This window comes from Chenopodium quinoa, unplaced genomic scaffold (assembly GCF_001683475.1).
Source record: "Chenopodium quinoa cultivar QQ74 unplaced genomic scaffold, ASM168347v1, whole genome shotgun sequence".
Taxonomy (NCBI): domain Eukaryota; kingdom Viridiplantae; phylum Streptophyta; class Magnoliopsida; order Caryophyllales; family Amaranthaceae; genus Chenopodium; species Chenopodium quinoa.
The window spans coordinates 5,705,943-5,718,471 of record NW_018744633.1 but is presented as its reverse complement, the minus strand read 5'-3'; the positions used below and the strand labels follow the sequence as shown (position 1 = coordinate 5,718,471).

General features: G+C 35.9%; 1 protein-coding gene across 1 annotated transcript; it reads right to left on the bottom strand.

The window, feature by feature from the left end:
- Positions 1-8,675: 8,675 nt before the first annotated feature.
- On the bottom strand, positions 8,676-12,399 carry LOC110701279 (pentatricopeptide repeat-containing protein At2g13420, mitochondrial-like). Its single transcript, XM_021878901.1, has 3 exons — positions 10,272-12,399; positions 9,623-9,778; positions 8,676-9,517 (listed from the first exon to the last, which is right to left on the bottom strand). Exon 1 carries the CDS (start codon positions 11,861-11,863, stop codon positions 10,292-10,294), a length of 1,572 nt encoding a protein of 523 aa, XP_021734593.1. The 5' UTR covers positions 11,864-12,399; the 3' UTR covers positions 8,676-9,517; positions 9,623-9,778; positions 10,272-10,291.
- Between the last annotated feature and the right edge of the window lie 130 nt (positions 12,400-12,529).

Genomic DNA, 12,529 nt, shown 5'->3' with positions numbered 1-12,529 from the left:
ATACAAGGGATGGGGTTTGGACGCTGGCGAGAGGGAAGATAAGTGTTTTTCGAGTGGAAAGAGAAGTTTTAGGACGGGGGGGAATGTGGTTTTGGAAAGGAGAGGGGCGGCAACGGTTGAACCGAAATTGACCCAAACCCGTTTTAACCCGTCAAAACCCGAATTTAACCCAACTTACTGCTAATTAGCCTGACCTGAATTCAACCCAACCCGTTCCTAACCCACCCGAATTTGACCCAACCTGTTACAAACCCGACCCGAAATCAACCCGACTTGTTATTGACCTGACACTAATTCAACCCCACTTGTTATTGACCCGACCCGAATTTTACCAAACCTATTACTAACCCGACGCAAAAATTCATCCCGATCTTGAAATCAACACGACTTGTTATTGAATCAACCCGATTGTTACGTTCCTGACCCAATTTCAAATCACCTTAAATGCAATTTAGACCACCTTATTATTGTTGATCAAAGCATATTTTGTCTAAGGAAACCAAGTCAATCTAGGCCAGCAAAAGAAAGGAGCATCATCCTCAAATTTAAGAGTTAAATATAGTATATATTTGTTGTATGGTCAAAGGAGGTAATTATATATCTTCCTAAATTACAAACTATAGTTCCCTAGTATATTGTCATATATATTATAGTAAAAGGAAATAATTAGATTGATAAAAATGATAATTATCTATTTATAGTTAGTTGAACCCGAATATGACCTGACTTGGAAATAACCGGACCTGATTGTAACCTGCAAATTATTGACTTAAACATAACCCGACTTGAATCCGAGAATGACCCGACTTGGAAATTACCCAACCGGATTATAACCCGCAAATTATTGACTTGAAACGAACCCGACTAAAACCCGAGAATGACCGACTTGAAAATGACCCGACCTGATCCGCAAATTATTGACTTGAACCAAATACAACTCAAACCCGAGAATGACATGACCTGATTATAACCCGCAAATTATTGACTTCAACTGAACCCAACTCGAACCCGAGAATTACCCTAACTCGTTTTAACCCGTGAAAACCCGAATTAAACCCGACCTATTGTTCACCCGACCCGAATGTAACTCCACCTATTATTAACGAGACCTAAACTCGACCCAAACCCGACGTGACCCAACTCAAGCATGACCCAACCTAAACCCGACCCGCATAAGTAATGAAATTAATCTTATTGACCCAACCCGAGTTGACCCGACCTACTCTTACCAACCTTAACCCGACTCGTTTACCCGAATTGACAGCTCTACCCGAAACATCCAAATTTTCACAAAAAACATGCATGGATATTGGCCTTCAATTCTGGTATTTTTTACTTTTTTCACTTGGAAATAAAAATTGCCAAAATATTTAACATGGTCTCTAATACCCTCCAGGAGTCCAATTGGGTGGGTGGAAATATCCAATTTGCCTTTAAACGGACAATGTACCGGTTTACAACTTCATCGATTTTATTAACTCAAGCCTACTACGAATATTTATGACAACATATAATGATCATATATGGTTCCAAACGGCATTATATATCCCGATATGTATCCCCTAAAATATCAAGGCTTTTCGTCATCAGGCCCTGAAACCTTCATAATATCTCAAAAAATGTGGATATTAGACTTAAATTTTGGAATTTTTTGACTTTTTTTCGCCCGTAAATAAAAATTGGCTAAATGTTTACCATGACCCTTAAAAACCTCCAGGATTCCGATTGGGTGGGTGGAACCATCCAACTTGTCATCAAAAGGTCAATTTAACATTTTACAACTTGCACCGATTTCATTAACTCAAGCCAACCACGAACATTTATGACAACAAATAATGATAATATATATATGGTTCCAAACAACATTATATGACCCCGAGATGTATTCCCTAAAATCATAAGGCTTTTCAACACTTGGCCCTAAAACCTTTAAAATTTCTCAAAACGCGTGGATATTAATTAGACTTCAATTTTGGAATTTTTTGACTTATTTTCGCCCGGAAATAAAAATTTCCAAAATGTTTACCATGGTCCCTAATACCCTCCGGGCGTTCAAAAGGGTGAGTGTAACTATCCAATTTGCCTTTAACAACCAATTTACCGGTTTACAACTTGCACGGATTTCATTAATTCAAACATACTATGAACATTTATGACAACAAATAATAATCATAAATGGTTCCAAACGATATTATATGACCCCGAGGTATATCTTCTAAAATTTCAAGAATTTTAGACACCGGGCTCCGAATCCTCCAAAATTTCAAAAAGTGAATATTAGCCTTAAATTTTGAAATTTTTTACTTTTTTCCGCCCGAAAATAAAAATTGCAAAAATGTTTCCCATGATATTTAATACCGTCTGGGAGTCCCATTAATGGTTGGAACCATCCAATTTTCCATTAAACGACCAATTTACCGGTTTACAACTTGCACTAATTTCATTAACTCAAACCTATCAAGAACATTTATGACAAAAAATAATGATCATAAATGGTTCCAAACGATTTTCCTATATGGATCCCGAAATGTATCCTCTAGAATTTTAAGACTTTTCGAAATCGGGCCCCAAATCCTCCAAAATTTCTCAAAAAGCGTGGATATTAGCCTTTAATTTTGGAATTTTTTGACTGTTTGTCTTCCGGAAGTAAAAATTATCGAAATGTTTACCAATATCACTAATACCCTCCGGGAGCCCAATTCGGTTGGTGGAACCATCCAATTGGCCTTTAAACGGCCAATTTATCGGTTGAAACCTTGCATATATAGATTTCATTAACTCAAGCCTACTACAAACATTTACGACAACCTATAATGATCATATATGGCTCCAAACGACATTATATGACCCCGAGATGTATCCCCTAAAATATCAAGACTTTTCTACACCAGGTCCCAAAAATTTCGAAATTTCTCAAAAATCATGGATATAACTTTCAGTTTTTGAATTTTTTGACTTTTTTTTTTGTTCAAAAACAAAAATTGCACAAATGTTTACCATGTTCCCTAATACCCTCTAGGAGTCCAATTAGGTGGGTGGAACAATTCAATTTGCCTTTAAACGACCAATTTACCGGTTTACAACTTGCACGGATTTTATTAACTCAAGCCTACCTACCACGAACATCTATGACAACATATAATGATTATATATGGTTCCAAACGGCATTATATGACCCCCAAATATATTCCCTAAAATCTCAGGACTTTGCGACACCGGGCCCAAAACCTCCAAAATTTCTCAAAAAGCGTTGACAATTAGCCTTCAATTTTGGAAAATTTTGACTTTTTTTCGCCCGAAAATTAAAATTGCCGAAATGTTTACCATGCTCCTTAATACCCTCTGGAAGTCTAATTGGGTGCGTGGGGCCATCCAATTTGCCTTTAAACGACCAATTTAACGATTTACATATTGCACCAATTTCATTAACTCAAGTCTACCACGAACATTTATGACAACTAATAATTAATCATATATGGTTCCAAACTACATTATATGACCCTGAGATGTATCCCCTGGAATTTCAAGACTTTTCGACACCGGGCCCGAAACCTCCAAAATTTATCAAAAAGCGTGGATATTAGTCTTCAATTTTGGAATTTTTTGACTTTTTTCTTCCGAATATAAAAATTGTCGAAATATTTACCATTGTCCCTAATATCCTCCGGGAGTCCAATAGGTTGGTGGAACCATCCAATTTGCATTTAAACGACCAATTTACCGGTTTACAACTAGCACGAATTTCATTAACTCAAGCATACTACGAACATTTATGACAACATATAATGATCATAAATGGTTCCAAACGGCATTATACGACCCTGAGATATATCCCCTAAAATTTCAGGACTTTTCGACACTAGGCCTCAAATTTTCCAAAATTTCTTAAAAAGCGTGGATATTATTAGCCTTCAATTTTGAAATTTTTGACTTTTTTCGCTCGGATATAATGTAATACCCCGTATTTTTATGTATTTTTATAAAGTATTTAAGTATTAATAAAATGTATTGTCAAGGGCTCAAGTATTTTAATTAAATATTTTAAAGGGTTAAAGTATTTTAAATTTAAAGTTTTATAAAAGTAAAATATGTTTTGGGCCAAACGTTTATTAATTATTGGGTAATGTAAATTATTCCTACATACTCTTATTTTAATAACCCATTCCAAAACCCATAACTTAAGCCCTATCCCATAACTCAAGCCCACATTTTATAAGCCCAAATTTAACCCTACACTTTCTACTCTATAAATACCCCATGAATCCCCAAAATTTCCCACACAAAAAGTCAATTGGTCAAGATAATTATTTTCTCCCTTATTTCTTTTTTTTCTTTTCTTTCTTTTTCTTTTCTTTTTGTCCTTTTCCTTATTATTTTCCCTTCTTTGTTGCTCCTTGGGTTCATACATTGGTATGAACATGCATGGCCATCATCACTTACTTCCACCCCCTTGCCATGTCACCTTGCCGGCACCGACCCCAGCCTCCGGCCACCCTTGCAGGTCCGACGACCACCCACACACACACCTTGGCCGTGAGCTTCACACTCTCCTCCTTGTTGTAATTTAATTTATGTATTATATATATTTTTGGGTATTAATTCTTGATGGTTAAATTATGATTAGTATGTTTTAAAATTGTGTTTTTGATGATTAAAGAGTATAAATTTCAGATTTTGTATTGTTTTAGATTATGATTTTATAAGGTATTAAAGTTAGGGTTTTGAAATTAGTAAAGTGTTGATTTTTAGGGTTCTAACTTACAATTGATTTGGGGGTTTTATATACCCATTGATTGTAAGTGGTAATAAAGCTTAAAAAAGTATGCTGGAATTTTTATATGAACACTATAATTGAGTTTTCACTTTGTGGTTTTAATTACCCACTTAAAGAGAGAGTTTTAAAGGTTTTAAACCAAAATTTCAGCTTGTTAGTGAGGTTTTAAAATGTTTAAAAGTTGCTGGAAATTTGTGTATACTAAGGTAATTAATATAGGTTTATTGTCCCTTTATGTAGGAGACTTGGTTCGAGAGGTGTTGTAGTGTATTTGGCCACTTTAAGGGTTTAATTAAGGTACGTACGCGTACTTAGCATATTTTGATGATGTAGAATCATGCTAGGCTTGATTTCAATCAATTACAAGTAGTATCATGCTAAGGTTTATGTATGGAATTGTGAATTAATGGTGTTAGTGATTGAATTGTGAAGCATAAATTATTTGTGATGGTTATGGATTGGAAAATTATATTTTGGGCATGTTGTGTTTGAACCACATTTTTATTTATGACATGTTAGAAGGCATGATTAATTAAACTATATGTTTAATTATGTTTGGAATATTGAAAAGGAATTTTATTATGGTTCAAATAATTTTTATTGACGCTTTAAGCATGAGGAAGGAGCTATATAAGTGTCTATGTACACAAGGAATAAATTGTATGTTGGTGCCTTTATGCATTTAAGGTGTTTTTAACACTGAGGGATAGGATTTTTGGGCATTATGCGTTTAAGGTGTCTTTGACACTGAGATAGAATTAAAAAGGGTTCAATATTAAATAATATGTGGTCACTAGTTATTCAAAAATTAATTTGGCATGTTTGGTTAATTGAATAATTATTGTTGATTGTTTTACGATGCTTTGAGAGTCATCACCAAGTCCAATAAAAGGTAAATAACGTAAAGTGAAAGAGATTACGCACCAAAACTCTTGGAACGTATATACCTTGAGTATGAACAATGGGGGGAGTTATAGGGTTTTATATTTAACTATAACTTCTAATGGAGTACAGGACGCTGTATATTGCTTTTTATTTATTATTATGCGCAGGAATTCCGCCACCTTTGAGTGGTTTTGTCGCTGGCACGGGTAGCTCCCGTGTCAGTTAACCTCAATTTATTTGGGGGAGGTTAGGAGGAGGAAACCCGTTCGATGCGTAATCAACGCTAAATGAATTAATTAGTGTCTAGTCATTGTATCTTGTTGATTGGTGTGTGTGCTTGTGAACAGGTGCAATGAGGTAAGTGTGTGTTGATAGGTGAAAGCATGTTGGTGTGGTTAATTTACGCTTATGTACTCAGCTTTGCTGATTGTGTGTGTTTGTGTATTTGGCCATGTCTTTACCTTGGCTCTATGATGACCCATTTCTAATGGAGAATAGTGGAAACAAGTAGAGATAAACTTTTCAGGTGTTGAAGCATATTCATGAATGGGCATGGGATAAGAGCGAATCATGCTTGTTTCTATAAGTATATGATGTGTTTAATGCTTTAATTATTTATGATATTATTATCGTGCATGACTAACGCAAAAGTTTTAAAGTTGGTTTGGTTTTAATAAGGGCCTACAATGGTTCCAAGTTGTAGGATGGTTTTATTTTACTTCGTTTGACTTTGGTTTTGACTTTACTTTCATTGGTTGACTTGTTTTGAATGGTTTTGAAATTAGTCTTCCGCTGTGTGTCTTTGATGGTTGACTTAGCCGTTTTCACGATGGCGGTAATATCTTAGATATTCCTATTTAAATTTTTAAACAGGGCAAAACATGTATTTTAAAAGAAAGGAATTTCTAGGGTGTTACATATAAAAATTTTCGAAATGTTCCCCATATCCCTAATACCGTCCGGGAGTCCCATTAGATGGGTGGAACCTTCCAATTTGTCTTTTAACGACCACTTTACCGGTTTATAACTTGCATCGATTTCATTAACTCAAGCCTACCACGAACATTATGACAACAAATAATGATCATAGATGGTTCCAAACAGCATTATATGACCCCGATATGTATCTCCTACAATTTCAATACTTTTCGACACCGAGCCCCGAAACCTCCAAAATTTCTCAAAAAGCGTGAATATTAGTCTTCAATTTTGGAATTTTTTTGACCTTTTTCTCCTGGAAATAAAAATTGTCGAAATTTTTACCATGGTTCCTAATACCCTCTGGGAGTGTAATTGGGTAGGTGGTACCATCCAATTTGCCTTTAAACGACCAATTTACCGGTTTATCACTTGCATGGATTTCATTAACTCAAGCATACTACGAACAATTATAACAACATATAATGATCATATATGGTTCTAAACTGTATTATATGAGCCCGAGATGTATCCTCTAAAGTATCAAGACGTTTCTACACTAGCCCCAAAACCTCAAAAAATTTTCAAAAAAAAAACGTGGATATTAGCCATCAATTTTGGAATCTTTTGACTTTTTTTTTGCCCTTAAATAAAAATAAGTAGCGAAATGTTTACCATGGTCCTTAATACACTACGGGAATCCAATTGGTGTGTGGAACCATCCAATTTGCTGTTAAACGACAATTTACTGGTTTACAACTTGCACCGATTTACCAATTTACAACGGCCAATTTAATTAATTTGCACCGAACCCGACTTGAAACGAAATTGACCCTAACCCGTTTTAACCTGTCAAAACCCGAGTTTAACCCGACTTGGAAATGACCCAACTTGATTATAACCAGCAAATTTTTGACTTGAACCGAACCAGATTTAAACCCGAGAATGACCCGACCTTATTATAATCCGCAAATTATTGACTTGAACCAAACCCGACTCGAACCCGAGAAATACCTTAACCCGTTTTAACCCGTGAAAATCCGAATTAAACCCGACCTATTGTTCACCCGACCCGAATGTAACCCGACCTTAACCCCGACCCAAACCCGATAAGAAGTATGACCCGACGTGACCCGAATCAAGCATGACCCAAACCAAACCCGACCCGCATAGGTCATGGAATTAATCTGAATTGACCCGACCTGACATGAGTTGACCCGACCCACTCTTACCCGACCCAAAGCCGACCCGTTTACCCGAATTGACAGCACTAGCAACAGCGACATGGGATAAGAGGAGGGAGGGTGGCCGCCGATGTCGAAGAGGACTGAGTTGCTAGCGTGGGGCTGGTGGTGCGATGGGGAGAGTGGCCGAGGGTTTAGGGTTTTTTTCAATTTTATTTTTTCAATCTTATTGTTTAATAAAATAATAATAAAATGAACCAATTAAAATATGTCACGTGACATAATTAGCCTTAATGACTAACGGAGTTGACATCCGTTAGTCATTTGAGCATATGATGATTTTCATGGTATGATGAATAAAAAAATAACTCAGGGGTATTTGGTGAAAAATCCGTATTTTAAATATGTACGTAATGGTAGTTCTCTATAGGGATATTAAATTAGCAGTAAGTTTAGGATTCAATTCATTATTGATATAATTTTGATCTCATTAATAAAATTTATTTATGAAAGTATAATCAGTTTATATATATATGACGATCATCTAAATAAGAGAAATATCGAGGATGAAATCGAAAAGAAAGAATGAAATGAGGAAGATGAAGAAAATTACCAGTGAGGCGATGCGCCATAGTTGAGTTATTTCGCAAATCTCCTCTTTCTCTCTCTGTGTCACTGATAACTGCTGATCAGCTGTTAGAGTATGAAATAAATCATGAATTTTGGTTTTTGTTTATTACTATATAATTATTTAGATATTAAAAATACGCTACTATTACATCAATGTCAATATGTCACGTTTGAACCCTGCTGTTGACGTTTTTTATTTGCCAAATTTGGAAAAACATGACAAAATTACGCGTCGATCGGTGTAATTAATATTAATTTTAATTTAATTTTTCTATTTTAATTAGCTTATTCAACGCCCCGGGACATTCGTCAACAATATCCTTTTTATTTTGAGGGGGAGGGATTTTTTTTTGAAAGAAGGGAAAAAATCTTACTCAATGTTTAGTGAAAGAAACTACATATTCCCAAAAAAAAAAAGAAGAAAATATCTCTATTTCTATATGCATACCAATTATAAAAACTTGATATTCATAAACTATACAAATACAATGAGACGAATTCAACATTATATTATTACTTATATAGATCAAGGATAATTATTGATCAAAGTTTTAAAAGTTTAACCCAAATATTAGAATAGGGCAAAAATTTAAGAACGGAGTAGTACAATGTATTCTATTAGAAAATGCACAAGACATTTAAATAGCCCTCTACTGTAAATTATGGACATATGGTAATTATCTTCACCTGTATGTATCTTCACTTCCTCCTCCATGCTTACAGCATAATTCACAAGGTAATGAGCCAAGAAATTTGCTTCTCGAGGCACATAGCTGAACCTAAAGTTGCAATCTCTGGAGGAATTCCCCTATATCAGCAAGTATAGCAGCTAGTTCATTGTTCCTTGTTTCCACACGTCCTCCAGAGCTTGTACAGAGTAAACTACTAATGATGTTCTACAACCCCGAGTCAAGAAGCTAACACCACTCCACCTCTAATAGCCATTACTTCAGCTTCGCTTCAGCTGGGTTTCTTGTCTTGATCTTTGCCCAGAAACCAAGTTCCATCCTCAGCTCCCTTAAAATAACCTCAAGTTCACGTTCTGACCAGTGATCATGGAGCGCCACTTTTTAGTATACTTCACTCTGTAGCATTGAATTGGTTCGTGACTGTCATATACACATCGCTGAAGATGGTAACAAGAAAGAAAAATTATAACTAACCAAAATCAGACAAGGTATTCACTTGAAAACATAAATGGCAAAAACCAAAAAGAAAAACTATAACTAACCTGCATCCTATATGCCTTCAAAAAAAAAAAAAAAAAAAAACCTGCATCCTGTGTATTTTTTCTTCAATTGTAGCACCACATGTCATCAGTCTCTAAACTAGAACATGTATCTTCTGGCCAATCCGATAAGCACGATTGACAATGTGGTTATCCATACTGTAAAGAACAAATAGAAGAAATCAAATTTCTTGTTTCCAATGTTTGCATGAGATTTGGAGGTTGTAAATAAACAGATATACAAAGAGTGATGGTGTTGCTAAGGATAATCCAACTTCAAGATACACAATTGGCCATTTACTAATACCCTTTTTAACCTTTGCCCAATATATCATTGATACTTCAAAGTTTGCATATCAGAGTAAGCTTATGATGATAACCTCCTTCCTTAACACACAAAATAATGAGAACATGTATCCCTATGTCTAGAGACAAACAATAACTAAGTGCTAATTCAGCAAAACAGATAACCATGAATAAAAGTACTGATCCTACAATTGGCAGAGGTGATGCATTTGCAGTATCTAAATAGGTTATCCGAATTGACACCTCTAATTCCAAATGGTTACACAACAAGTCAACACTCATTATACCACATTTTGATAACCTTAAATAGAGACTTTATCTAGCTTGAAGTGCATAAATCACTCACCTCAAAATCATCTCTAAATCTCATCTCTTGTAGGGTTGAAGGTGATAATCATCAAACTCGGACCCAAACGATATGGACTCTTCATCAAGTTTCTTCTTCAGCCTCTTCCAAGTTCTCAACTTATCAGCTTGTATCAACCCGCGATAAAGCATCTCAAAGGTGATCTTCTGAGGAAGAAATCCTTTCTCAATCATCTGCACGAAATATTCACATGCTTCCCTCCATTTCTCTTTCTCAACCAAACCATGAATTAATACGGTATACGAGTCTAAATCAGGTCCAGCCCCGGCTTCTTTCATATCATTCCATATCTCTTCAACGACCTCCATGTTATTCAACTTCACAAACATTTGCACAAGGATATTATACGTATGCAAGCTCGCAACACACACACCTTCTTTCTTCATCCTCCTATACAACTCCAAAGCCTTTTCGGCATCCTTTCTTCCTCTCAACTCCTTAAAGAAACAATTATACGTTACAGCACTCGGTGTAACACCACTCTCAATCATCTCATTAAGCAACCTCTCAGCATCATCAACCCTCCCACACGAACTAAGACACTTAACAACCGACGTATAAGTAGCCACACTCGGGCAAATCCCCTTTGCCTTCATCCCCTCCAACCTATCTAAAGTCAAGTCAGGCTTATGAGCACGGCTACACACATGAAGCACAATAGAGTAGCTAGTAACATCAGGCTCAATCCCTCTCTCACGCATTTCATCAAACACCTTATCTGCAGCACGAATCGTCCTCTCAAAGCGATCATCCGGGTGCAAACTCGATTTTCGACAAATCCCATTAAGCAATATATTGTAACAAACTACATTCAGTTCAATCCCTTTATCAATCATCTCTCTCAACAATCTTTCTCCTATATCAACCCTCTTCACCTTACACCACCCATCAATCAAAACAGCATAAACTTTAACACAAACCTCGAACCCGAATTTCCTTTTATTAAAAAGCTCCATTGCAACCCTAACATAACCATATTTACACAATGTATCAATCACATACACAAAATCATCTTTACAAACCTCTGTTTCAGTAAAACAGGGCATATCATCAAACGCCCGAATCGCTTGCCGGGTAAAATTAGCAGCAATCAAACGACGAATAAAGATCAAAAAAGTGGAATTCTGGGGTTTTAGGTTTAGGGTTTGCATTTGAAGAATCAACTGCCAAACAACGTCGAATTGACGAACTTTTCCGAGGATATCGACGATTAGATTGAAGGAGGTGACATCAATGGCAGAAGGGTGAGAGGAGAGAGAATAGGAGAAGAAAGAAAGGGCAATTTTTGAGAGGTGGGAAAGACGAATTAGGGTTTGGTGAAGAAGAAAAGAGGAGAGAGAAATACCGTAGAGTTGAAGGGAGGATTCCATGGCATGAAAAGGGTTGTGATGTTCGATTAGAATGTTGGAGATTAAATCTGCGTCGTGAGATGGTTGAAGAGATGGAATTGATGGTTTTGCTGTTGAAGATGAAGAAGAGATTGAGCAGAGAGAGCGAGAAATGGCGGGAAGATGAAGATGAAGATGGTGGTGAGATTGAAGGAGTAGTCTGGAAGTGAGTTTTGCCGCCATTGATGAGTTTCTGAGGAATGCTTGAAGTTGTTGCTCTTCAGTAATACAGCCTTCAGGTTTTCAGTCTTTAGTTCGTCACTGTATAGTGTATAGTAAGCAAGAAAGTCAACGAGATGATAAGACTAATTGCATTCCAAACTTTTACAAAAACATTCTACACATTCAACAATGGAGTATGCTTATTTAGATACTCATATTATTAACCTGATTTCTTTCAAAAAAAAAAAAACGTTATTGAGTGATGTATACAAAGAATTCAATATGTCCATGATGAGGATTTCTCAATCTCAACTAAGTTGATTTCACAAAGACTCAACTAACTTTTGAAAACAATACTCGTAAAAAGAGAGAGGTACCTATTGTCATTAAGCACCATCCTTTTCATCCCTTAATTTTCACTAGCATTGAGCAATCCGTCAGAAAAATCATATTGGGGAAAAAAATTTAGGATTTGTTAGCCTCAACTAAGTTGAATCCATAAGACTTAACTAACTTTTAAAAATAAAAACACTCAACGAATACACAACAAAGTCTTGCACGCTATCTTCATTGATTAACCTTGCAATGATTTATCAAGTTCTATAAACTAATTCAATAATTCATGGGATATATTTTATCCAAGGAGAGGGGTGATTAACTATTACCCCTTATTTTTCGGGAAAAAAA